The 25,739-nt window shown below is 38.9% G+C and overlaps 1 protein-coding gene across 1 annotated transcript; it reads left to right on the forward strand.

Annotated features, from left to right (window-relative positions):
- The first annotated feature begins 768 nt into the window (after nt 1–768).
- Nucleotides 769–25,236, forward strand: rasgrp3 (RAS guanyl releasing protein 3 (calcium and DAG-regulated)). The gene is made up of 15 exons (XM_073827273.1): nt 769–838; nt 4,081–4,183; nt 4,513–4,575; nt 9,363–9,494; nt 10,045–10,192; nt 11,240–11,413; nt 13,453–13,569; nt 13,952–14,227; nt 14,364–14,444; nt 20,012–20,125; nt 20,391–20,506; nt 21,310–21,457; nt 23,148–23,184; nt 23,443–23,592; nt 24,725–25,236. Exons 1-15 carry the CDS (start codon nt 769–771, stop codon nt 25,135–25,137), a joined length of 2,142 nt encoding a protein of 713 aa, XP_073683374.1. The 3' UTR covers nt 25,138–25,236.
- Nucleotides 25,237–25,739: the final 503 nt, after the last annotated feature.

Consider the following 25,739-nt stretch of genomic DNA (forward strand, 5'->3'; position numbering starts at 1 on the left):
CTCCTCTTTGCATTCATCTTTGGTGTCCCTGGCTTCTGTTAACGGCTGTTTGCATTTGGTTTATTTGCCCAGTTAAAGAATTAGTTGTATGTTACTAATAGTTCTCTAACCATTAGTCAGAAGTGTATTCAGTTAACAGGGATTTGCTCTCAAATCAAGACGTTGTTTACATTGCTTAGCCACTTGTACCTGTAACGTTTTTTTTTTCTTTTTTATTCATACTGTGTGTGTAATTTCAAACCGCTTTACTGTTTGAACCGATATATCGCCCAGCACTACAAAACCAACTAGCTAACTCTTACTAAGTGATAGCTTAATTTACACAAAGTTCTGGCAGAGATTTTTTTTAAACCATGGTTTTGAACATTCAGCAAAAATGACTAACCTCATATAAAATAAATGAACAATGAAACTGCTAATTTAGTTTGACCACCTATGGTTGATGATGAGCATCTTCTGAAGGTTAGGTGACTGCTGAACAGCATCAGTTCATTCACTATAAAGCCTCATCAGTTCATTCACTATAAAGCCCCTTGGTGCAAGCATGTGAAAGGCTTCATAAAATATTTCTGTAACCTTTTTTTAATAATTGACAGTGTTTTGTTTGTTTCCGCAGTGAGGCACAGAGTCGACCATTGTTTAGCTGAGCACACTGAGCACATTTAAAGGAGACGAGAACTGGAAGAGAGGAGAAAAGAAAAGAGAGAGGGTGGCCTGCCTAATGGCAGAGAGCTGATGTCCCAGTGAGGTCAGGTCGGACTGGAGGTCATGGGGTCGTCTACGCTAGGGAAAGCTGCTTCTCTGGAGCTACTGCTGGAAGCCTGCATTCATGCGTTTGGTGAGTATAAAATGGCAGTTTGTACATTTCCAACAGATTCATACTCCACTCTCAGACTAGCTCAGTTGCTGGATCTTATGTTTGTTCCAATTCATTAACTGACTATTGGATTGCTGTGATTGTTTATAATTAATGACCGCTGTTATGCCTAATCATAGTTGCTAATAACTATAAATGATCATACTTAAAATTCCTGGTCATATTGCTTGTATTAATTACTGTTCTTATTGATCAGTATAATTACTAATCAATGTTATTGATCCATTATCGATTGTTTACTGATATCCTCCATTAGATCTTTATATCAAAATGTTCTCATATATGTATCATATTGTATCTCATATCGTATCTGTGTTTTTGAGCTGCTATTCATAAATCTGCAGTATACTAAAATATGTGATCCTTCTTTTTAGGGGTTTAAGCATGTAGCGCTGAAACCCTATTGTATTTGTTAGAATGGCCACGGATCAGCGATCTCACATAAAACTGATCGTTCAGACCAAACCATAAGTCATAGAGACTTGAAACTAGGAGAAATGGTAGTACTCACACTGCCTACAACATGACCAAAGCTCACCCCAATTGGCCTGACGGGGGCGCTACAGCGATCAAAAGTACGAAATCTCTCGTAACTCCTAAACCGTCAATCGCAGGCTCAAGTGTCATGTTGGAATCCTTGGTTCACGCCAGACAAATGCACTCCTCAGATACGATCATTAGCCTGGCAGATTTTGGGGTATTTGGATATTTTTTGAAAAAACTACTTTTGCGAGCAAGTCCTAGGTTTTTTGCCCGATTGGAAACCAAACCAGTGCAGAAAGATTCTCTGAAGAGTGAATATCAATAATTATCCAAAAAAAGTATAATGTTTTGGTGCCAGGCAGGGCCACTTTTAGATAGTTTGAGATATCTCCACCAAACGCAGAACACTTATGTAAGAGCTCAATGTGAGGTCACAGGGAAAAAATCGCAGAGCTATAAGAGGGAAAAAAAAACATAAAAATGGCTATAACTGCACAACCATTTGTCCTATCAACTTGAAAATCGTTGTGTACGGTCTTGGTCCAAAGTACCATAAGTGTCTAGAAGGACATATGTGTATCTCAAAAAACATGGCCACTATTGGCCGACAAAATTTCATACGCACGATATTCATATCCTATGATAGAACTCATACCGGACACCTTTGCCTCTAGAACCACTGCTGTCAATCAAATAATTTGTTAAATGATTGAGATCAGAAAAACTACTTTTACAAATTAGTCCTAGGGTTTTAGATCAATCTGGAAAAAACACTGCAATTATCTGGACTCTCTAGGCCAATAATTATCAAAAAAACTATTTAAACTTACTTTTTGGGAAGCTATATCGGGTTTGTTTAGAAAAGGGGCCTGTCTAAATTTACCCAAAATCCTATAAAGGCAAAAGGAAAGCTTAAAACTTCACATAACCTGTTAAGCACATTTGACAGATGATTCTAAACAAGCATGCAAATTTTAAATGGATAGGACCACAGCTGGTGCTGTAACAGTCATAAACATTGAAAAACATAATATTTGTATGGTAAATTACCTGGATTTCCCAAAAATGCTTTTTAATCATTAATTTAGCTATATTTTCTATTAAATTTTCTTATATTATTATTTTTATATTATGGTTATATAAGATATATATAATATATATACAGTTGCAATCAAAATTATTCAACCCCCCCTGACCTGTAAGACATTTTGCCGCAGAGAACAACATTTTGTGAAAACAATTCAACAAAGGCATCAGTAAACTATTAAAGAAAGTTTATTAATACACTTTTGAGTAATTCTGAGAACGTAAGTTGATGAATAATAATAAAAAAAAAAAAATCGAATTGGCTCTAAACATTTATGTTCAAAATTATTCAACCCCTGAAAGTAAATTTGGTGTAGAATCTTTTATTCTTTAAAACCACCAATAAACACTGCCTGGAAGTGCTTAGATGCTTCCATCACCTTTCTTCTGCAATCTTGGGCTATTCCTCCCCTGAAAAAGCTTTCAGATCACTGATAATCTTTGGTTTTTACTTTGCCACTGCTTGCTTCAAATTCAACCATGTATTTTCAATGAGAAATTAAATCTAGAAACTGAACAGGCCACTTAAAAACATTCTATGACTGATTCCTAAACCAAGCTTAAGTAGATTTGAATGTATACTTTGGGATGATTGTCCTGCAGGAAAGTCCATTGATTATTAGCTTCAGACTTTGCACAAAAGGCATCACAATGTTTGCCAAAATGGTCTGATACTTTAATAAATCAATGATATCCTTTGTATGGTCATGTTTTCCACTTCCTTCTATAGTAAAACAACCCCATAACAGGACTGGTCCACCTCCATGTTTGACGATGGTGATAGTGTTCTTCTGCTTATAAGCTTTGTCTTTTTTGCACCAGACATACTGCTGATCCATACATCCAAAAAGTCCCAGTCCCATTCTTCCAGCACTTCACAGGTCTATCCAAATGAATAGCATGTTCAAGGCAGCCTTTTTGTTCTTCTTGGTCAAGAATGGTATTCAGCAAGATGCCTCAACATGAAGACTACACTTGGCTAGTGGTCCTCTTGTACACAGCATCAAAATGTTTTTCCTCCTTTCGTCGGGTCATCTTGCAAGTCTTTGGCTGTACATTTGATCTGTTGAACAGTTGTAGTACAGTTGATCTGGTAAAACATTTTATGATATTGTGCTTTTTTTGTTCAACAGCCTCAAAGGTTTTCTGGTTCAACACATTGAATTTCACATCTGATTTCTTCTCTATTGATTTTGTGTGTGCTTTGTTGACTTTACCATATTTGCTACTCATCTTCAGCACATGCATGGGCTAAGAGTATACTATGTGTTACACTCCAAGCTAATTTCATTTTTAATAAGTTTGTAAAGGCTTAAGACAATTTTGTTCCTTACCATAAAAATAACTGTCTTAAAACAGCAATGTTGAATAGGGGTTGAATAATTCTGACATAGCTGTGTTATTAAAAAATCCTATAACTCAAAAACATTACATTATATATTGACATTATCACTTTTTAATATGCCAGAAAACTGTTGTAGATGCAATTTAGTCCTGGATCTTCAGAAAGAGCAAAAAACATTTGTAAAGTACTGCAGTCTCTGGGGGGGTTGAATAATTTTGATTGCAACTGTATATTTTTTTTTATAATATTCCTCCCTCTTTCTCTGACTGTCTCTGACTCAATGATATAGATGATGAAGGAGAGCTGCATGAAAATCAGCTCCCCCGAACCCTTCTGCTGATGCATCGCTGGTATGTGTCCTCCACCGAGCTCGCTGGGAAACTTCTGATTATATATCCTGTGGCGGTCTAGTATGAGCGAGTGTGTGGTTTGTGTTTGATGTTTCAGTAGATATCTGTTTTTAAAAGTGTGCAATGTTGGTATACCAAGTGGCATCTCCTAGAAAATCATGCTACTCTAAGCTTTTTCAAAATTTACTTCAAGTTTCTTAGCCATTAATGCAATTATTTTAAACCAAACAAACTTCTTTTTGTGAAATCTTTCTTTTATAATATCTTTCATTGTGTAATGCAATGCCATTCATTCGTTGCATACTGTATGTGTGCATATACATCCATCCATTCATTCTCCAGCGTGTTAATGCTCCTTGACTCTCTATCACATATCGTGACTGTCGGGGAGATGACTGCCAGCGGACACGACTGAAGATCTGCTATTTAATGAGGTAAATAAAAACAAGCTTCCGTTTAACAAGATAAACAACCCATTTATTTCCCCATGAGTTTCCTCTTGTGAATGATTTAAGGTGTTTATTTGCATTGCTAGGCAACAACAGAACATGTCGTGAGGAGGCTATTATATAGTGTTTTCGTTTTTTTTTTTTTATTCCCCTTATGTTCTTCCTTTTTTTTCTCCGGGGGCTGCGTGACTGTCGCATGCGCTCAGAATGAGGAGCGATGATGTCACAAGGACATGCATCGCTCCATCAGATTAACGTTTGTCCACAGTGGACATTTTGTGTTTTAGTGCACAACAAAGAATGATTCAGCGATTCATCCATCTATTATTCACAAAGCACATCTCCTCAGGCAACCTTTCCTTTCTTCTCTATTCACATCTGCCTGCCAGTTTTCAGATCTATCACTCCACCAAAACCACAGGCTTTTATTCAGGATTTCAGGATTTGTTTTGAGAATAAATATAAGACTATATAATAATCTAGGAATCAAAATCTAAAAGTTAGAATACGTTGCATGACTTTTAAAATCTGAACAGATTTTTGAAACAATAGACATCATACACTTACCAACTTTGTAAACAGGAACAAAGGAAAAATTGGGCATGATACACTAAATGACTAAGGGTCATACCCTACCAGATATTAAAGTTGTTCCAATTACATCAAACTCAAGCAGCGTCACAAATGAAAACAATATGTTTTCTAAAATCATCTGAAAATGTCAAACATGATTGCTAATCCTCCAACTGGACGGAATTATAGTCTGAATCTAAAAAATCTGAATCTGACCAACTAAAATCTGCAGACTGGCTCTAATTTTCAACAAGTTCTTCGGACAGTAAATCGGGAGAAAAAGTCATGTGGTGTATTCCAGCCTTGTTCCAGTCATTTTGAACCTGAGAGGATTTTCTTTGTTTTTTGTTTTTCTTCCAAAAATGCTTGTTATTGTTATCATATTAGACTAAAACCTACTGACTTTGCTCCCACAACATATAACAATTTTTTTAAATGTTGTACGTGTTGGGGATTTTTTTGAAGCTTTGTTACACTTGTGGTGTTCCTGGTGAAAAGGTGAAAAGAAGGTAAATAAGATCAGCTCAGTGAGGCCTACAATCAGGCAGATTTCCAAAAAGAAATACAAAAATGGTTCTAATAGAAAGAAAACAAATTGCCATACAAACGAATTTAAAGGGATACAGTGCCTTCGTTTTTTTTTTTCACATTTTGTTTTGTTGCAGCATTATGTTAAACTGCTTTAAATTAGTTTTTCCCCAGATCAATTTACACTCCATACACCATAATAATGACAAAGCAAAAACCAGATTTGCAAATTTTACAAATTTATTAAAAATAAAACACTGAATTAAGTACATTGCATAAGTATTCATACCCTTAACTCAGTACATAGTTGAAGCACCTTTACAGCCTCAAGTCTTTTTGGGTATGATGTGACAAGCTTTGCACATCTGCATTTGGCAATTATCTACCATTCTTTGCCTCACCTTTTCACCTCTCAAGCTCTGTCAGCTTGGATGGGGGCTGGCAGACATTTTCTAGAGTCCTAGTTGTTCCAATCATCTTCCATTATGGATAATGGAGGCTACATGCTTCTGTAAACCTTCAATGCAGCAGATTTTTTCTAAACTCTTCCTTACACAAGTCTGTCACTGAGCTCTACAGGCAGTTATCTTGACCTCAGGACTTGGTTTTTGCTTTGATATGCATTTTCAGCTGTTAGACCTTTTCTGATAGGTGTGTGCCTTTGTAAATCATACTCATTCAAATGAATTTGCCACAGTTTAACTCCATCTAAAGTGTAGTAACATCTAGAAGCAATATGAATGCTCCTGAGCTAAATTTCGAGTGTCCCAGAAAAGGGTATGAATACTTATGCAACGGGATCTTTTCATCTGTTTATTTTTAATAAATTTGCACAAATGTTAAAAACCTATTTTTTGCTTTGCCATTATGGAGTAGGGAGTGTAGACTGATGTGGGAAAAAAATATTTAAAGTAGTTTAACATAAGGCAGCAACATAACAAAATGTGAAAAAATCGCAAGGCACCGTAGTTCACCCAAAAATGACAATTCTGACATTAATTACTCACCCTAATGTCATTCCAAACCCGTAAGACTTTTTTTCGTCTTTGGAGCAAAAAGTATTCTTGTAGCTTCATGAAATTAGTTGAACCACTGATGTCACATGGACTATTTTGTCAATGTTTTTGGTACCTTTCTTGACCTTGAATGTGTTAGGACCCTTGCTATCTTTGGGGTGTCAGAGAGTTCTCAGATTTCATCAAAAATATCTTAATTTGTGTTCTGAAGACAAACAACAGTCTTACAAGTTTGGAACGACATGAAGGTGAGTAATTAATAACAGAATTTTTTTATTTATTTATTTATTTTTTTTGGTGAACTATCTCTTTTTTGACTGGGAACACCACAAGTGATCAATACGGTGAAAGGTTTAAACTGGAAATTAACATTTTATAATTAAAGATAATTAAAGATATCGATATAAGATATAGGATTTCTGCCCTGTTTCTAGATCACTACTCTAGTTAATTTGACCATGGCCATGCAAACTCTTGTAAAGAAATTTAGGTTAGTGTAACTTATCAGTTATCAGTGTGAATTGAGGTAAATTTAGGTTAAGATGCATGTCTGATGACCTTTTGACCCCTTCTTTCATTGGTCTCACTACTATGCCCAGTTACACAATACACCTCCTAACTGCATGATGTCACTCTGACTCACACCGGGCACAAATTCCAGCTGATGTTTATGTCTCAAAAAAACAGAAAAGCAAGAAAAGAATGTGTTTTTGTGTCTCAGTGCCCTCAGTGAGTCCGGCAGTCAAAAACATCTACATAATTAATGATAAACTACACACATCTGACATAAATACACTTCGTCCGTTCCTTTCTCCAGGGACTTGGTGAGAGTCACCAAAACAAAAACATCACAAAATGAAAGAGGTCAGTGTTTTGTAGAACTGCATCCTGTTGGGGGAAAAGTAACCTTGCTTGATTTAAAATGTAGCCTTGATATTTACTGGATATATTCAATCAGGCTAGATTTGTTGCTGTGTTTCAGGAGGTCCGCAGGAAATCAACTCTGCATGCCTGAACTACGCTAACAAAACAAGTATTATAGTAGTACCATTTAAAAAAAAATAATCATGTCATGTTTTTCTGAGATTTTTTTTTATGTTTTCAAAAGAAGATTGTTATGCTTCCCAGGGCTACATTTATGTGATCACTGCAGTAAAAAAAATATGGAAGCCCGTTTCCGCCACTGAATTTAAAAAGAAGGTAACTGCTACTTTTTTTTTTATCACAATTCTGACGTTTTTTCTTGCAATTGCAAATTTGCATCTTGCAATTCTGACTTTTTTTCTCAGAATTCCCTGATACAAACTCGCAATTCTGACTTTTTCTCAGAATTCTCAGAAATAAAGTTGGAATTGCAGGCTATAAACTCACAGTTGCAAGTTCTAAAATCTTGAATTTAGAATTGTGAGATATGAAGTCACAATTTTGACTTTTTGTATCTCGCAATTCTGACTTTTTTTTCTCGCAATTGCGAGGTTATATCTTGCAGTTCTGACTTTTTTTCTCAGAATTGTGAGATATAAACTTGCAATTGCGTGTTATAAAGTCCAGTTTTGATAGGAAAATATATCTGCGAGTCTATATCTCACAATTCTGACTTGATAACTCGATATAAACTCGCAGTTCTGAGAAAAAAAAGTCACTGCTGTGAGTCTCGCAGTTCTGACTTTATAACATGCAATTGTGAGTTTGAGAAAAAAAAATCAGAATTGTGAGATGTAAACACAATTGTGAGAAAATAAATCAGAATTGTGAGATATAAAGTCTCAATTATCTTTTTTATTCACGGCGGAAGTGGGCTTCCATAAAAAACAGTATAGACTGTAATACTGTGAAATATTATTAGGCTATGATTTAAAATGTTTTCTATTATTTCTGTGATGGTAAAGCTGTATTTTTATCAGCCATTACTTCAGTCTTCTGTGTCACATAATCCTTCAGAAATCATTCTAATATTAAACATTTATATTTTACATTACATTACATAATTAGGTGGTTTTGGCCTCTTTTGCCAAAACATTGTAGTCAATTGGATGTACAGCGTTTAACGTCAACAACAAAAGAAAAAAAGCAGGTAGAGTTTTCTCCTCCCTCCTAACTTTGCAGGATAATACCGTTATTTTGATTACCATTTATTTATTGTTTTTCCTTGTTGTCTGACCTGCAGACCAATTAAGAACCACAGCTTTAAAGTATCATGAAATTCTATCGAAACACTGTGTTGCTGCATATAAATATGGTCATTCTTGATTCAAAGTATTATCTTGCAGCATGACTGTACCATGGTGCAGCCACAATATTTTTTTTATGATGAGTTTAATTAGCACAAACAGCAAACCGACAAAACCAATGTATGCAGAGTTGTGAGCTGTTTCGATCTTTTGCGATTGTGGTCTAGACAAACTCTGCATTAAGGTTACAGTTCCCCACAAGTACTGTGAGGATGTGTTTGAATTTTTTCTCAAGACTGTTACCTGATATCAAATAGCATTAAACATGACAGCTGAAGCAGTACTGAGCGAAAGCTGATATTTATTATTTGATTGCGCATCAATCTGCAGTCACACTTTGATAAACACAAACCAGAGCAATGAAATTGAGGGTGCATGTAATTTACGGGTTTCAAACCAATGTGTCTTGTGTGTTTTTGTGTAGGTACTGGATAGCTGAATTCCCTGCAGAGTTTGATCTGGATCTAGGTTTGATCCGTCTTACAGAAGAGTTTCGAGATGCAGCCGCTCAGCTGGGTGGTGACGAGCACATTAAACTACTTGACATATCCACAATGTGAGTGCTGTTACAACACACAAACACTTGCACAGGTCTGATGGTTGCGCATCTGCTCACAGCGTGCCGATCATTGACTGTGTCATTACTATTGACCTATTTGCCTTTAATCAGAGCAGCGTTTTGATTAAAATGAACACACTTTGTTATGAATTCAAATGTTGCCCTTTTATGGCATAACTTGACACTAATGAGCATGTGTTTTAATCACTGATTCAGATTATGTGGAATGATTGCATAGAGCATTATGCACCTGTCACTTAGACTTTGTCACTAATTAACGCTGAATGGCATCTTAAATTTTGCACATTATAATTAATGAGATCATTTCATGATTATATTATGAAATTATTGCAGATGTCTTGTCATATTTAGTTAATGAGCCTAAGACAACAGTTTGACATTGTGTAGAGGAAGATCCGTTGTATGAATGTTATGTTGAAATAATATTGTTAAACTGTTGGAGAATATAATAATACTGAAAGGTTGGAAAACGAAACAATTTGAATGCATTGTGTAAGATGAACATAAAACATGTTTGTCTCCTCAGCCCCTCGTATGACTGGATGCGTAAACTGACTCAGCGAAAGAAGCAGGTGAAGAAGGGTAAAGCGTCACTGCTGTTCGATCATCTGGAACCCATCGAGTTGGCCGAACACCTCACCTTCTTAGAGTACAAGTCAATCAGGAGGATATCGGTTAGTGTGCACAGCAGAAATGGAAAAATAGAGTGTTTCCTTCACCTGGGAAGGCCGGCAGCTGTAGAGGACTTGCGTCAGTGAAGATAATGCGAGTGTGTGTGTTTGTTTTTGTGATATAGAAAGAAAAAAGACTATGCATATGAGAACACACTTTGGTTTACTTATCAGCTCTGCTGATTTTTTCCGTCAGTCTACATTGTTATTCTTAGCAGCTAACACTCAAGTGTTTTTTTTAAGTTAACAAACATCCTTCCTTTATCCATTCCATCCTTCTAAATCAGTACTAAGCTTTGGAAAAATAATGAGATAGAAGCTCTGGAAAACCATGACATTTAAAGGAATATTCCAAAAATGAAAATTTGATTATACTCACCCTCAGTAGTAGTAGTTTGCACTCTCATTCTAAAGGATCTATTGGTGAGCAAGTGATGTAATGCTACATTTTTCTAACTATGTTCCAATGAAGAAACAAACTCATGTTAGGATAGGACAATATTTGGTTGAGATACGACTATTTTAAAAAAGATGGAATCTGAGGGTGCAAGTATTGTGAAAATCGCCTTTAAAGTTGTCCAAATGAAGTTCTTAGCAGTACATATTACTAATCAAAAATTACATTTTGATATATTTATGGTAGGAAATTTACAAAATATCTTCATGGAACATAATCTTTACTTAATATCCTAATGATTTTTGGCATAAAAGAAAAATTGATCATTTTGACCCATACAATGTATTGTTGACTATTGCTACAAATATACCCATGCTACTTACGACTGGTTTTGTGGTCCAGGGTCACATATGAGAGAGTTTAGAGCGAACTGATCTACCATAATAAATCAGTAACCATTTGAATGAATCGATTCACTACAATAAAACCAGATTTACTTCTAACGCTACATTCAGACTGGCTATTTCATTTAGCAAGTTTATTCACAAGTATCAAAAATCAGTTTGTTACTGGAAAAGTTGTGTTATTATTGAACAGCTGAAGTACTTAGTTTCTCTCTAAAACTAGTATGAATGCTTTGTTTATGTGCTCAGTTCACAGATTACCAGAGTTACGTGATTCATGGCTGTCTAGTAGATAACCCCACATTAGAGCGCTCCATCGCTTTGTTTAATGGGATCTCCCAGTGGGTTCAACTGATGGTTCTCAGTAAACTCACACCTCAGCACAGAGCAGAGGTCATCAACAAATACATCCATGTTGCACAGGTAAGAACCTACATGTATGTTCAGCTTGCCTAAAAGAAATACTCAGGAATAGGAATTTTCTTTAAAAATTAAAGGGATAGTTCACCTAAAAATGAAAATTCTGTCATTATTTACTCACCCACATGTCGTTCCAAACCCGTAAAACCTTTATTAATCTTCGGAACACAAATTCAGATATGTTTGATGAAATCCAAGAGCTTTCTGACTCTGCATAGACAACAATCAAGTACCAGAATTACATGTACATGTATTTTCGTAGCTTTATAACATTACAGTTGAACCACTCATGTCACATGGTCTTTTTTTATCAATGTCCTTATTACCTTTCTGGCCCTAGCTCTCGGATTTCATCAAAAATATCTTAATTTGTGTTCTAAAGATGAACGAAGGTCTTACAGGTTTGTAACGACATGAAAGTAAATCAAAGGAAATGCAACTTCAAGGTGATAAAGCCCATGAACTGATTTACTCATTACGAAAGACTTCAGTATTCTGAAAAATAAACGTACATGCTGGGTAACACACGCTACCTAACTGTACCGTTGATTACGCAAATGCGAGACCCTTCACCCAGCAAACCAGTTTCTGTCTGTGCATTCTGAAAGCAGCTAGATGACATTTCCAGGCTCTTTGATATGTAAATGTCTGCTAGCGAAAGAGTGCGAGGGAGCCGCCTGCCTGCTCTCACGCCGCCGGGGGTGTATGAAACGCCTCTATTGTGAAGAGCACCCAGGCATCCCTTCAGTACAAAGCCTGTGCTTTTAGTATCTGTTTTAAGGCCTGCTGGGCATGATCCGTGTCAGCTAATAGATGTTAAGTGTCGAGCTGTCGAGTCGCTGGAGCTCCAGTAATAAAGGAGAGCTCTGCTTTTATGAGATCAGCCAGCACTTGTGCAATTATGCTGCAAATGAAAAGCCTTATATTATATGTGAACTTATGGATCAAATCTATCTATCTATCTATCTATCTATCTATCTATCTATCTACAGTTGAAGTCACAATTTTACATACACCTTGCAGAAACTGCAAAAAGTTAATTTTTTATTTTTGAAAATTACCCTGTTCAAAAGTTAACATATACTAAAAGCTGTGTTATTACCTGAATGATCCACAGCTGTTTTTTTTTTCTAGTGGTTGTTCATGAGTCCCTTGTTTGTACAGAACAGTTACACTGCCCGCTGTTCTTTAGAAAAGTCCTTCAGATCCCACAAATTCTTTGGTTTTTCAGCTTTTTTGTGTATTTGAACCCTTATCAACAATGACTCTATGATTTTGACATCTATCTTTTCACACTGAGGACAACTAATAAATTCATATGCAACTGTTACAAAAGGTTCAAACGCTCACTGATGCTTCAGAAGGAAAAACGATGCATTAAGACTTGGAATGAGGATGTGTACATTTTTCTTATTTTGCTTAAACATTACTTTTTATAATTTAGTACTGCCCTACAGAAGATACTTACATGTTTTCCAGAAGACAAAATAAGTTAAATTAACCCTGATCTTCAAATTCAAAAAGTTTTCCCTCCCCGGCTCCTAATGCATGGATTTTCCTTCTGAAGCATCAGTGAGCGTTTGAACCTTCTTTAATAGTTGCATAGTCCCTCAGTTGTCCTCAGTGTAAAAAGATGGAACTCAAAATCATACAGTCGTTGAAAGGGTTCAAATACACAAAAATGCTGAAAAACCAAAGAATTTGTGGGACCTGAAGGTTTTTTCTGAAGAACAGCAGGCAGTTTAACTGTTTAGGGCAAACAAGGAACTCACGAACAACTATTACTAAACAACAAAAAAAACAAAACAAAAAACAGCTGTGGATCATTCAGGTAACAACACAGTATTAAAAATCAAGTGTATGTAAACTTTTGAACAGGATCATTTTTGATAAATTCAACTATTTATTTTCTCGTGTGGACTATATGTTATAGTCTTTTATGTAAAATGTCTTAATCTAGCCATCCATCTATTTTACGTCTGTCTATCTTGTCAGATATCCTATCTATTTATCGATCTGACAGTCTCTTTTGTCTCTTTCAGAAACTGCTCCACCTTCAGAACTTTAACACGCTGATGGCTGTGGTCGGGGGTCTGAGTCACAGCTCTATTTCCCGCTTGAAGGAAACTCATTCTCACCTCAGCCCAGAGGTCACCAAGGTGCAACAGTTACTACAAAAACAGCTGTTTAGTTTTCTCTAAGAAACTATTCACTCCCTTGTCCATAAAGTCACGCTGTCATTGGAGGCCAACTCCCACTGCTGAAGCAGAACATGTGATGTTAGTTTTAGAAAACATTGTATAAGACATAATCATACAGTTGCAGGTTGCAGATGTCATTTGGTTTGATATTTTGTCATATAATGCAAATGAACACTTTTTATGTCTACTTTAAATGTCTGAGAACAATTTCAAGCCCCTGTGTATGAGAAACGCGCTAAAAAGGGGAAAAAAAGCAAGTGGTCAGACATGTGAAATCTACAACGTAACTCAGAAAGAGGTGATTAATTTCAGTAACTGTCATTTTCTATATTATTGACAGATCTGGAATGAAATGACAGAGCTGGTTTCATCAAAAGGCAATTACTGTGCTTACCGCAAAGCCTTCAGTGAAAGCGAAGGGTTCAAGATCCCAATCCTAGGTGTTCATCTGAAGGACCTGATCGCCGTGCATGTGGTCTTCCCGGACTGGGTAGAGGATGGGAAGGTGAACATTGTGAAGATGCAACAGCTGTATCTCACTTTTAATGAGCTGGTGTCCCTGCAGAGCGCTGTGGCTCAGGTGGAGCCCAACATGGACCTGATCTACCTGCTCACTGTGAGTTCTGCTCGCACATCTGTGCTCGTAAATCTCCACATTCAATAAGTCTCACCGCAGCACTGAATCACAGTGGTTTTCATTTACTAATTAAAACGAGTGGCTTTAATTTTGTTTTATGTCTGTGTGTGTAAAGCTGTCCTTGGATCTGTACTACACAGAGGATGAAATTTATGAGCTGTCCCTTCTTAGAGAACCTCGTAACCCCAAATCTCAGGTAAGATGACAGTACGGCCTGTGTGTGATCTTTCACTATTGTTTTAAAATTTGGGGTCTAAATTAATGCTTTTATTGAATGAAAATTAGCCCATGATTTACTTACCCTCAAGGCACCCTAGGTGTATATGACTTTTTTCTTTTGGACAAATCCAATCAGAGTTATATTAAAAACTGTCCTGGCTCTTCCAAGCTTTATAATGGCAGTGGGCGGGTGTTTCTATTCAACAGTCCAAAAGAAGTTCAATAAAGTGCATCCATCCATAATAAAAAGTGCTCCACACGGCTCCAGGGGTGTGAATAAAGGCCTCCTGTAGCAAATCATTGCGCTTTTGTAAGAACAATATCCATATTTAACCCACAATAATCACTTTCCTCTAGCTTGCGCTAACTATCAAATGCGTAAGCTGTTATACAAAGCACATGCGCCCCTGATCTTGCTAAAAACAATGTTTGTTCACAGGAGCAAAGGAAGCAAAGTTTTCTTACTTCTAATTTATGACCTTTGTTTTGCTTTCTCCTCTGCACTTTCACATTTGTCACTTCTCAGTGGCGCATACGCAACGCATACATCCTACACCATCCACCCGAAACGGCTTCCGTGTACAACAGTACAACAGCTAGAGAAAAGTGATTACTACGTTTTAAATATGGATATTTTTCTTACAAAAACGCATTGATTCGCTACAGGAGGCTTCTGTCACGCACACAGACACACAAGACAGGTAAGTAGCATTAATGGTGTTTATTAAACAACAGCAGAGCAGACAATGATGATGTGACAAGATCCAGGGAGGTGAGTATGGTGGATAGATATAACTTCGGATGACCAAGGAAGGAAGGAAGGAAGACAAGACTGGAATACAAGAGAGACAGGTAAGTACTTTGAGGTAGGTATTAATTGTGACTTCTTGACGAGAGACACGATGTGTCCGTGTAGTAGCAACGTGCCCGGACAATGACTGAAGTGCGGTGTGTTTATAAATAGGCTGACGGATAATTGGGTGCAGGTGATACTCATCAGAATGCTGGTGATTGAGATTGCTGGGTGTGGCTGGTGTTAGAGCCTGGCCAATCTGTGATATTACCCCCCTCCCCACGGCCTGCTCCTGAGGGCCAAATTCTCTGGCGTCGATGTGGTCTGCCCCTTCCTCGAGGTGCTGGTTAGTTCGGGTGAGCCGCATGGAATTCATCAATGAGTGTGGGGTCCAGGATATCATCATGAGGTACTCATGATCTCTCTTCCGGTCCATATGCTTCCCAGTCCACTAGATATTCGAGACGACCACCACGACACCGGGACATCAGGATCTCCTTGACGGAATAGATGGTGCCTTCTTCCACTTCCTCTTCTTGGCCAGGCTCTGTGGAGGGAAGCAGAGGGTCATGACAGGGTTTTAAAAGTGACACATGAAATGTGGGGTGAATCTTGTACTGGGGTGGAAGTTGTAATTTATAAGTGACTGGGTTGACCTGTTCCAGGAGGGTAAAGGGACCAACAAATCTGGGACTGAGTTTCCTGGAGGGCAGGCACAGGCGGATGTCCCTGGTGGAGAGCCAGACTTTTTGACCCGGAGTGAAGGTAGGACCCGAATTCTTCCTCCGGTCCGCAATGGTCTTGGCCCTGCGCACTGCCCTCTGAAGGTGGTGATGGGCATTGTCCCAGACTCTCTCGCTCTCCCGGAACCAGTGATCCACTGCGGGTACGTCAGATGGTTCTCCGTGTGAGTCCCGTGGACGGTTGCCGCAGTGAATTCTGGGCGTACTCTGCCCAGCCCAGAAACTGGCTCCAGGAGTCCTGGTGGCTGTGACAAAATGTCCGAAGGAACCGCCCCACCTCCTGGATTTTCCTCTCGGTTTGCCCGTTAGTTTGCGGATGGTATCTGGACGAGAGGCTTACGGTCACACCTAGGAGTCTGAAGAAGGCCTTCCACACACGAGAGAGCGTGGAATGTATTGGCGTCCTGGAGGGCAGCCCGGCTGAGTCCTGGGTTCAGGAGTGGCGACCGCTGGAGGGGATGTCCATTCGATGGGACTAACAATGATCTTGGAGGGAATGATGTTGGTAGGTGTGTCCGTAGTTTCCTCAGGTTCGAACAGGCGAGAGAGGGCATCAGCACGTACATTCTTTGATCCGGGGTGATATGAAATGGTAAACTGAAACCTTGTGAAAAAGAGAGCCCATCTGGTACCATGATGTTGGGATAGTACTGCTCCAACTCCGGTGGTAGAGGCATCCACTTCAACGACGAAAGGGAGGTCTGGGTCCGGATGAGTGAGAAGTAGAGCTTGAGTGAAGGCTTGTTTCAGTTTGGTGAAGGCTGTAGATGCTTCTGCGGTCCAGACGAGAAATTTGGGTGACCCTTGAGGAGATTGGTGAGTGCACTGGTGATCAGACTGTAATTCTTGATAAATCGGCGATAGAAATTGGCAAATCCAAGGAATCTTTGTAACTCTTTTATGGTTTTGGGTTCTGGCCAGGAAACAACTGCATCCACCTTCCCCTCGTCCATGCGAACTCCATGATGATCGATGATGTATCCGAGGAAGTGTACAGATGGTTGATGAAAAGAACATTTTTCGGCCTTCAAGTACAGCTGGTGTTCTCTCAGTCGCTGAAGGACCTCCGCAACGTGGTGGCGATGTTCTGCCTTACTCCGGGAATAAATCAAGATGTCATCTATGTACACTATGACTGACCGATGGAGGAATTTCCGGAGCACTTCATGTATGAAGTTCTGGAATACGGAGGGGGCGTTTACTAAACCGTAGTTCAAGACCAAATATTCATAGTGGCCAGTAGGGGTCACAAAGTCAGTCTTCCACTCATCCCCCTCACGTATCTGTACCAGATTGTAAGGGCTGCGGAGGTCCAACTTCGTGAAGATGCATGCTGAACGGAATTGTTCCAGGGCTGCAGGGACGAGAGGAAGGGGATATTTAAACTTGACAGTGTATTTGTTGAGAGCTCTGTAATCAATACATGGCCGCAGTCCTCCATCCTTCTTTGTGACAAAAAAGAAACTGGATGCTGCTGGAGAAGTGGATGGCCGTATGTACCCCTGACTTAGCGCCTCCTTGATGTAATCCTCCATGGCCTTGGTCTCGGGAAGCGACAACGGGTAGATCCTCCCTCTAGGCAATGGTGCATCGGGAACCAGGTCAATGGCACAGTCCCATGGCCGATGAGGAGGCAGCTGGGAAGCTCTCTTGGGGCAAAAGACATCACTGAACTGGGAATATATATATATATCGACAAACTGATGGGCTACAGGACTTTCGACAGACGTGATATATACAGGGATGGATTTCTTGACAGGACGTGGAACTTCAAGACAGCATGTTTTGAAACAATTTTCACCACATTGCAATACTTCACCTGTGCCCCAAGAGAGGATGGGATCATGCTTCACCAGCCACTGGTGCCCTAGAATGATGTCGACGGTGGCTTCCTCCAGAACCAGTAGTTGTATCCTCTCTTTGTGAAGTGTGCCGATTTGAAGGTGAATTTCATCCGTTTTTCTCTGCACTTGTTTGCGAGATAATGATTCTCCAGTTATTGAGTGTATTTTGTAGTTGGTAGTCGTAGGATGAGTGCAGAGCTTGAGCTGGCGGCAGAGGGACCCTAAGATGAAATTGCCAGCTGACCCGGAGTCAAGGAGAGCTGTGGCAGACACAGAAAAGGAGGCAGTAAACAATTGTACATTGGTGGTCAGCGGGTGCAATTTTTCCACATCCGTATGTATGACACTCACCCTGGTAACTGTTGGTCTAGAAGGACAGTTCAACCGTAGATGTCCGCTGGCTCCACAGTATAGACAAAGACCCCGGGTCAGCCTCCTCTACCGATCAGCTGCTGATAATTTTCCGGATTCTAAAATCATCGGTTCTGGAGCTGGTTCTGGAGGGGTCATTCCCTCTGGCGAACGGAGGAGTGCAGGCGTGGCAATGGTCATTTCTGGTGCATAAGCGTTCATTCAATCAGCACATCTGATTGACAGTTGAATAAATTTCTCCAATCCTTCTCGATCATCAAAAGCTGCCAATTGCCTGCACAGTTTTGGTTCTAATCCCAGCCGATAGGTGGTGATCAAAGAGCTGAACTTCAATGAATATTCCTGTATGGACATGGTACCTTGTTTCAAATGATACAGCTGATCTCCTGCTGTGATGTCGCTGTCAGATTGACCAACAACCTCCTTGAAATGAGCGGTGAAAGAGTGGATGGTTTGTGTAGCTGGTCCATTTTGATGCCACAATGTGGCAGGGCCTGTTAACAATGAAATGATGAAAGCAATTTTAGATTGATCGGTGGGATATAACATTGGCTGCATGGCGAATACCAGTGAACATTGAAGCAAAAATCCGTTGCACTCCTCCGCCCGGCCAGAGTAGGGCTCCGGTCGAGCCATGGGACTGGATGGAACCGTAGTAGAAGAACTGCTGGGTAATGGTGACGAGCCGGTGGTGTTGACAGGTGCGCTGGTGGTAGAGGATCGCTGGAGAGCTCTCATGAGAGAGTCTACCAGCTGTTGGAATGGATCTGTCAGGCTCATGCTGTTACTGTCTCGGTCCGGGCATCTGTCATGCACACAGACACACAAGATAGGTAAGTAGCGTTAATGGTGTTTATTAAACAACAGCAGAGCAGACAATGATGACGTGACAAGATCCAGAGAGGTGAGTATGGTGGATATGGATAGATATAACTTCGGATGACCAGTATATGAATGCGATCTTCTCTTTTGCAGGATCGGGTCCTTCGAGGATGGCTGGATGGATACACACACCGCAGACTGGACTGGAGACACAAGGAAGACAAGACTGGAATACAAGAGAGACAGTTAAGTACTTTGAGGTAGGTATTAATTGTGACTTCTTGACGAGACACAATGAGTCCGTGTAGTAGCAACGTGCATCCGAATGCTGGTGATTGAGATCGCTGGGTGTGGCTGGTGTTAGAGCCTGGCCAATCTGTGACAGCTTCATGGATATGCTTTATTGGACTTCTTTTGGACCGTTGAAAAGCTTAGAAGTGCCAGGATAATTTTTAATGTAACGATTTGATTCATCTGAAAGAAGAAAGTCATATAAACCTAGGATGCCTTGAGGGTGAGTAAATCATAGGCTAATTTTCAATTTTGGATGAGCTAACCCTTTAAATTGAATAGAAGTGACAGTAAAGACATTTGGCTGCTGATAATACAACACTGCCATCAAAGAAATAAATTACATTTAAAAATGTATTAAAATATACAATTGTATTAAAAAAAATTACAGTTTTAAATGCAGCCTTGATGAACATAATCTATCCAAAACTTTTAAACTGCAGTGTTATGACTCATATCCACTTATTCAACATGTTTTGGTTATTTAAGTAAAAATAATAATTAAAAAAAGTAAAAGAATATGCTGTCTTATCTTGTAACCCATGTGATACTGTGTTTACAACTTTAAACGTTTTCTTCCTCTCTCTTTTTTTCTGGAAAGTTCTTTTGTAAAAAAAAAAAAAAAAAAAAAAAAAAGTCCATAACAGAGATAATTTCATAACATGCATGTTTTTTGCAGCCCACATCACCCACCACACCCAATAAACCTCTGGCTCCTCTTGACTGGGCCTCTGGGGTCACCACCAAACCAGATCCCTCAGTGGTCAACAAACACATCAGGAAAGTTGTGGATGTAAGATGCTGTCAATATCAAAACTCACAAACATTTATGATATTAAAAACATTAGAGTTCATGTTTTCTATAAATCCAAATGTATAAATGCCAGCAATTGTTTTCCAGTTCCATAAAACCAGAATATAAGGGTTTAATTATGTCCAAACTTCCTGAATGGTTTAATCAGATGAATTTGATTATATGGTAGAATATATCCAATGCCAGTCCAGTCCAGTTTAGCTTCACTAAACTTGTGTAATCATGTTTTTCATTGCATGTGAAGTCTGTCTTTCGTAACTACGACCACGACCATGACGGATACATATCTCAGGAAGACTTCGAGAGTATCGCTGCAAATTTCCCTTTCCTCGATTCCTTCTGTGTGCTTGATAAAGACCAGTAAGTAGGAAACACACACACACAAAATGTGTGATTCTTGTAAAAGGCCCCTGCAGTGCCAAACTGCTAATAGCGTTTCTTGGCGAGAGCAGCTCAATAATCCTTTATAAGCCTGGGCAGAGATTCAGAAGTGCTCGATGATATTGGAAGGGACACATTTTCGGTACATCATCTCATTTCTGACAGGGTTAATTTAGTGTGTCTGGAAATTCCTCAAAGGGTTCTTCTCAACCGTGCTAAACTTGTTTTATCGCTGTAAATGGAGCAGAGCATGGCATGCCGACTAAACAACACCGTTATATAATATTTAAACAACAATAATACATTTTTAAACAGCATTGGAGTGCAGTGTTTTTTTGAGTTTTGTGAAAACTGCATGTTTTTAAGCCTGGCGCTTTGTGTACCACTGGGTGAACATATGAAAGCTTATTTATGTATTTCATTTTAATGATCAGAGGAAATGCATCATGTGTATGCAGCATTAGTGACTTCAGGCTGTGCAGCTGCTCAGTGTGGGTTACCTGCTACACTGTTAAAAGACTGAAGGTCATAACTCCCGGCGAAGGATGCACAGCATCAGGCACGCACACACTCACAAATTCCCCAGGCGATCTCTGTGGTTCATCTTAGCAGTTCATTGCTCTAACCACATTACTGGCGTGTGACTGCATGCATTTCTCCTAAGCTCTTGCACTCACACGAATGGTTCTATTTGGATATCCTACCTGTTTTGAAACATGAAGCAAAGAAATAATGCTTTATGAGCTGGAGGATCCTATGATGAGCGCTCTCTTTTTGTGCAGGGATGGATTGATCAGTAAGGATGAGATGATGGCGTATTTCCTGCGTGCCAACCCGCTGCTGCAGTGTAAGATGGGGCCTGGATTTATTCACAACTTCCAGGAGATGACTTACCTGAAGCCAACGTTCTGTGAACACTGCGCTGGATTTGTAAGAGCTGATTTTATTTGCCTCATAAAATAACTAATAAATCTTCTTTGCTTTCACATAAGCACAATTGATAATCTATTTTGGGAGATTTCTGCTGTGCAACCCTTATGCAAAGATACTCTCTAGGACTAAAGTGCAGTTGGAGACTTCTGAGGGTTTTAGCTCTGTTGTGAGTATGCAAACAAGCATACCTAACAGGATCTGAGTTCACCACAACATCACTGAACCAATGCAGACAGTGTTTAAAGGTTAAATCTGACCTTAAAACCACAGTGTCTAGCTGTTTCTCACTCCCAAGATTTCTGGCTTGTTAAACTACAAATTGTATTGCTGTTCCTCTCATTACAGGCCAAGTGGCTGACTGTTAAAAATAATGAAATACACTACCGTTCAAAAGTTTGGGGTCAGTAACATTTTATTTTTCTTAAACAAACTGAATACTTTTATTTAGCAAGAATGCTTTAAATTGATCAAAAGTGACAGTAAAGACATTTCTAGTGTTACAAAAGATTACAATTAAGATAAAAAAAAAAAAATATTAAAATATTAAGCAGCACTGTTTTAGCATTGATAATAAGAAATGTTTCTTGAACATCAGCTAATAGAATAATTTCTAAGTTTGACCCTAAAGACTGGAGTAATGACAACTGGAGTAATAGTCAACTCTGCTATCACATGAAAAAATTAAATTAACATATATAATATATTAAAATATGAAATGGTTATTTTGATTTGTAATAATATTTTACAATATTACTGTTTCAAATGCGTCGTTGATTAAAAAAAATAAAGCAGCTGAATATTACCGACCCCAGACTTTTCAACAAGATACAGTGGAGAAAGTTAGAATATTAACAAAATATAAAACCATTGGAATTTTTTTTTTTTTAAATATAGTGGAAACACAATAGAAAACAACATACAGTTGAAGTCAAAAGTTTACATACTCCTTGCAGAATCTGCAAAATGTTAATTATTTTACCAAAATAAGAGGCATCATGCAAAATTCATGTTATTTTATTTAGTACTGACTTGAATAAATTATTTCACATAAAAGACATTTACATGTAGTCAACAAGAGGAAATAATAGTTGAATTTATAAAAAAAATGACCCTGTTCAAAAGTTTACACTCACTTGATTCTTAATACTGTGTTGTTACCTGATACATTCAGATATTTTACCATACTCCATGTACTTTTGGAAGCCATTGTATAAAAAAATCTCCGGGTCTAGACACACAGAAGTTATGTACAAAATGATGTCTTTCCTTGTAAATTCAACACATTTCCTGTTGCCACTGAACTGAATATTCTAGGCTGATGAACTATAGAGTAAGTGTATACACTACAGTGAGTGTTTAGTCATAGTCACTGCTGCTCAAATTGTTCTGCATTTACACAGATGGTTAGACAGGAATCCGCTGAGTTAACACACATTCTTTTAAACAGACTTTCAGACATGCACACACACACACACACACACACAAATCCACCTTGTCACACTGTACTGCACAGGAAGGGTGCAACATGTGGAAGTATCCTGTTTATTACTCATGGTTCTGTGTACAGAAAACCATAAACTCAAACAGCATGAACCTGCTGCTTCTGCTCCCAATTCATATTTACACACATGCTTCTCTCTCTCCATTTTGTTCTCTCCATGCCCTTCCTCTTCACCCCGTTGTCCAGCTCTGGGGAATTATTAAACAAGGATACAAGTGCAAAGGTAAGAAATAAATAAATTGAGCAAATCACAATAGATGTTGACGTTTGAAGAGGGTGTTAATCTTGTAAAAAATAGTTTATTTTTTCACATTTATTTAGTTGATATTAGTGGTTTGTTAGATATCCTGTTTTTCACATAAAAAAAATATAAATCAGTCCCATGCATCTGTGTGTAATCAGTTTTTAAAATAATTAATACATTTTTAACCTTTATACTATATATTCAGGTAAATGCACACTTTCTGTTGTTCGTTTTCAGACTGTGGTGTGAACTGCCATAAACAGTGCCGTGAGCTGCTGGTTTTGGCATGTCGACGTCTCCCTCGATCCACATCGCTAGGCAATGTGTCTCCTGGAGTTCTCACACACAGCTCTTTACCCAGCAGCCCCAACCTGCCCACCTGTAAAGGTGAAAACACACCTGTACATTACATCACCATCTGCTTAACTCACAGTAAAACAGGGTGAAATGCGTAGATGAGTGTGATCTCTCTCTCTCAGGCACACACAATCATACACTTAAAGGAGTAGTTCACTTTCAGAACAAAAATGTACAGATAATGTACTCACCCCCTTGTCATCCAAGATGTGCATGTCTTTCTTTCTTCAGTCGTAAAGAAATTATGTTTCTTGAGGAAAACATTTCAGGATTTCTCTCCTGAATATAATGGACTTCTGTGGTGCCTCCGAGTTTGAACTTCCTAAATGCAGCTTCAAAGGGCTCTAAACGATCACAGCTGAGGAAAGAAGGGTCTTATCTAGCAAAACAATGGGATATTTTCTAAATAAAAATTACAATTTATATACTTTTTAACCTCAAATGCTTGTCTTGTCTAGCTCAGCAAGACGGGCGTTTGAGATTAAAAAGTATACAAGTTGTAAATGTTTTTAGAAAATAACCGATTGTTTCGCTAGATAAGACCCTTCTTCCTCGGCTGGGGTCAATTAAAGCCACATTTAAACTGCATTTTGGAAGTTCAAATTTGGAGAGAAATCCTGAAATGTTTTCCTCAAAAAACACCATTTCTTTACGACTGAAGAAAGACATGAACATCATGGAAGAGAAGGGGGTGAGTACATTATCTGTACATTTTTGTTCTGAAAGTGAACTACTCCTTTAAAGGGATAGTTCACCAAAAATGAAAATTACCTCATGATTTACTCACCATCAAGCCAACCTAGGTGTATATGACTTTCTTCTGTCAGACGAATACAATCGGAGATTTTGAAGTCTAATAAAGTGCATCCATCCATCATAAAAAGTACTCCACACAGCTCCAGGGGGTTAATGAAGGCCTTCTGAAGTGAATCAATGTGTTTATATAAGAAAAATATCCATATTTAAAACTTTATAAACTGTAATCTCTAGCTTCCGCTAACTTTCGTACACGCATATACAAGAGAGTGGCGTTTCAGCAGATGATGTAGGACTAAAATATGCTAGTCTTGTGAGGAACAAGTTTGGTTTGTTTGTTATTTCTGATTATAAAATATTGAAGAAATATTCCCTTTGCGAACATTCTCGTCCTGTTTTTGCACAGATGATGATGAGGTGTTTACGTTCCCTGCTGTGTCGCCGTCATCAGGATCTGACCTGGAGGGAAAGTCCATCACCCTGATGACCGGTTCAGCCCAGCGCATCTCAGTTCGGCTCCAGAGAGCCACCACCAGTCAGGCTACGCAGACAGAACCCCTATGGCCTGAAAACGGCTGGGTGGCTGTCGCAGACAGCGGGTCACACACCTTCCCGAAAATGAGGTACAGGCCACACCGCAAAGCATCCAAGAGCAAAGGCTTTGCTCGTTGGGAGAATGACACACAGAATTCGGCAGCCACGAGGAACAGCAGGAACTCACAGGAGCATAGTGAAGAGCCACAGCAGAACGGACTCACAGAACAACATCTGAACAAAACCAGGACCTCTGAGGTAAGAAAAGCATCTCATTTGACATGATCCTGTAAGTATTTTTAAAACTGTGGTGTGTTGTCCTCAAATTTGTTTTGAGCAGGACGACCTTGTGAATCCCACAAACCGCCTTCTTGTTTCACTGTTTTAATTTCTGCATCTCCTCCTGCCTTTCTCAAGGCCCTGAAACATCTTTTTATGAAACTTTGCTCCCCCGTTGGCATGGAAACGCCAAGGTTCCGCGGTCTGGCCTCTTCTCTCGTCTCTCTAGAGATAATCTTCACCAGAGGCCGTAGAACCGAGAGCGCCACAGCACTCACGCCGATTGGCCTAAATATGGAGTAGCACTAACCTGAGTAAGGCTCTGGGCTGTTATTTTAGGACCTGGCAGACACTTTGTTTTGGGTTAAAATGCAGAGCATATGTCTGACCAGGATTGTGTTGCTTCGTTTGTTAAATTCAGATCTCTGTGTTATTTGTAGAACAGGTTTTAAAAAGGCAGGGTCACTTGACACACAGGGATTAAACTGTGGGTGCACCTGTCAGTGTTACAATGCCGAATTAATTTTTTAGGTGAGAAGCTTGTGAATACGCATGTTTAACTTTTAGGTGGAAATATAAAACCACAATGGTAACACTTTGCAATAAGG

The sequence above is a fragment of the Garra rufa genome, chromosome 21, assembly GCF_049309525.1.
Source record: "Garra rufa chromosome 21, GarRuf1.0, whole genome shotgun sequence".
Lineage (NCBI taxonomy): Eukaryota > Metazoa > Chordata > Actinopteri > Cypriniformes > Cyprinidae > Garra > Garra rufa.